Genomic DNA, 2304 nt, shown 5'->3' with positions numbered 1-2304 from the left:
ATGAAGAAACACAACCTCACAGCTGTGCATGAGTTCATTCTGAAGGGGATCACCTCACGTCCTGAGCTGCAAGCTCCACTGTTTGGGCTCTTCCTCATCATCTACATGGGCACACTGGTGGGAAACTTGGGCATGGTCATCCTCACCAAGGTGGACCACAGGCTACAAACACCCATGTACTTTTTCCTGAGACACCTGGCTCTCAGTGACCTTGGTTATTCTACAGCTGTGGGCCCAAAAATGTTGGTCAATTTTGTGGTGCATCAAAATGCAATCTCCTATTATTTGTGTGCTACTCAGCTAGCTTTCTTTTGTGTGTTCATTACTTCTGAACTTTATATTTTGTCAGTGATGGCCTGCGACCGCTATGTGGCTATCTGTAACCCTCTCCTCTACACTGTCATCATGTCTCAAAGGGCCTGTCAGTTCTTGGTGGCAATTCCTTATCTGTATGGTATCTTCTTGTCTCTTCTAGTCACCATAAAGATTTTTACTTTACCCTTCTGTGGCTACAATGTCATCAGTCATTTCTACTGTGACAGTCTCCCCTTGTTGTCTTTGCTCTGCTCAAACACACATGAGATTGAAGTGATAATTCTGATCTTAGCAGCTTTCAATTTGCTTTCCTCTCTTCTGATTGTCCTTGTGTCCTACCTGCTCATCCTCATAGCCATTCTCAGGATGAAGTCAGCTGAGGGCAGGCGCAAGGCTTTCTCCACCTGCGGATCCCATCTAATGGCGCTCATAGTGTTCTATGGGACTTTGTTATATATGTACGTACAGCCCAAGTCCAGTCATTCCTTAGACACTGACAAAGTGGCTTCCATATTTTACACCCTTGTCATTCCCATGTTGAATCCCTTGATCTACAGCTTGAGGAACAAAGACGTAAAGTATGCCGTACTAAGCACATGGAAAAAAGTATGCAATATCTTTACTTAAAGGTATATAAAGTATGAGTCATTTAAATCAGATTTTGACACCAACCTGATCTCTTTTTCTTCCAGGATGTATAACAAACAAAAAAATTGACTCTCTATATATGATCAGATACTGGCCTTTTTGTACTAGTCAAACTTTTAAATGCTTTAATACACATGTAATCAAAATGAGAGGCAAAATAATTTCCAACCTTCAGTGTGAGATATGAATTATATACATAATAAATGATTAAATTTTAGGTTGCTTAGACTATTCATGTGGGGAGCAGAGTCCCTTGCTGTATTGGAGAATGACTACTGTGTGCGGAAGCAAATTTCCAATGTTTTTGTTATCTTCCTAAGTGTTGCAATAAACATTCCACTGTCCATGTTTGTGTTTGTGCATGTATTTATGTTTTTACATTCCATTTTGGTCTTTATATTCTTGTGGCTTGTGTTAAACTCAATCTTGAGTGTGGTAACAGAAGGCTTAGTGTAATCTGATCATTTGAAGAAAACAGTCATTGAATATCCTAACCTGTTGCTTTTCCATGTGGGGAACTTAGGCTCCTTCTTTCTCTCATCAGTACCCTGACCTTATCAGAGCTCAAAAGAGGCTATTATCTCAACATCATCAGCTCTGCAGTGGCTCAGAGTTTCAGTACAGCGTCTCATTTTGTCTTAGTATGTACATATAAGCAAATGAATGCACCAGTTAAGATTGATGTCTCAGATTCAACCAAAGACACGTCCACAGCTTATTCATTCATTTATTATCCTTACTGTCTGATCTGAATTCCTTTCTTCCTGTTTGGTTTCATGGAGAGTCACTATTCCTTAACCCACTAAATGCAAGAAATTATTTTTTTATAATGTTTCAGTCTTTTTTATATTTAATTGTATTTATTTTTATTTTTACAGACTGCATTTTGATTCATTGTACACAAATGGGGTACAACGTTTTGTTTCTATGGTTTACACAATGTAGTTTCATACTATTCATGTAATCATACATGTGACTAGGGTAATAATGTCTGTCTCAGTCCACTATCCATCCCTCCCCTGCCCCCTCAGTCTATTTCTTAATATTATTTTGGCATGGTATGCTTGCCCTATGATGAAGTATATTTTTTGTTCCTCTATTTTCAGTGTTCTGTGTTTGTGTAACCAGAGATCAGACCTTGATTTGTGCTATTGCTATATTTCTATGTGGAGTGTAGTATGTCATGTTATAATGTATGTTCTTATCGTGTTTTTTTACATCATCCATGAGCTTCTCTAAAATTCTCCATGCTTCTTTTGTTTGTTGTTCTGTTGTTTTGAACGTGTTGCATTTCATTTATATCAAGAAAGCTTAGATGTGATTTCTTAATACATCACAATA

General features: G+C 38.1%; 1 protein-coding gene across 1 annotated transcript; it reads left to right on the top strand.

Annotated features, from left to right (window-relative positions):
- On the top strand, positions 1 to 942 carry LOC306639706 (olfactory receptor 8K3-like; the record flags this gene model as incomplete). The annotated part of the gene is made up of 1 exon (XM_079103482.1): positions 1 to 942. The coding sequence occupies one exon, from the start codon at positions 1 to 3 to the stop codon at positions 940 to 942; it is 942 nt and encodes a 313-aa protein (XP_078959608.1).
- Between the last annotated feature and the right edge of the window lie 1362 nt (positions 943 to 2304).

This window comes from Sciurus vulgaris (genome assembly GCF_902686455.1).
Source record: "Sciurus vulgaris genome assembly, chromosome: 11".
In the NCBI taxonomy this organism is placed as follows: Eukaryota; Metazoa; Chordata; class Mammalia; order Rodentia; family Sciuridae; genus Sciurus; species Sciurus vulgaris.
Note: the sequence above shows the minus strand (reverse complement) of the source record. Positions and strands in the feature narration are given on the sequence as shown.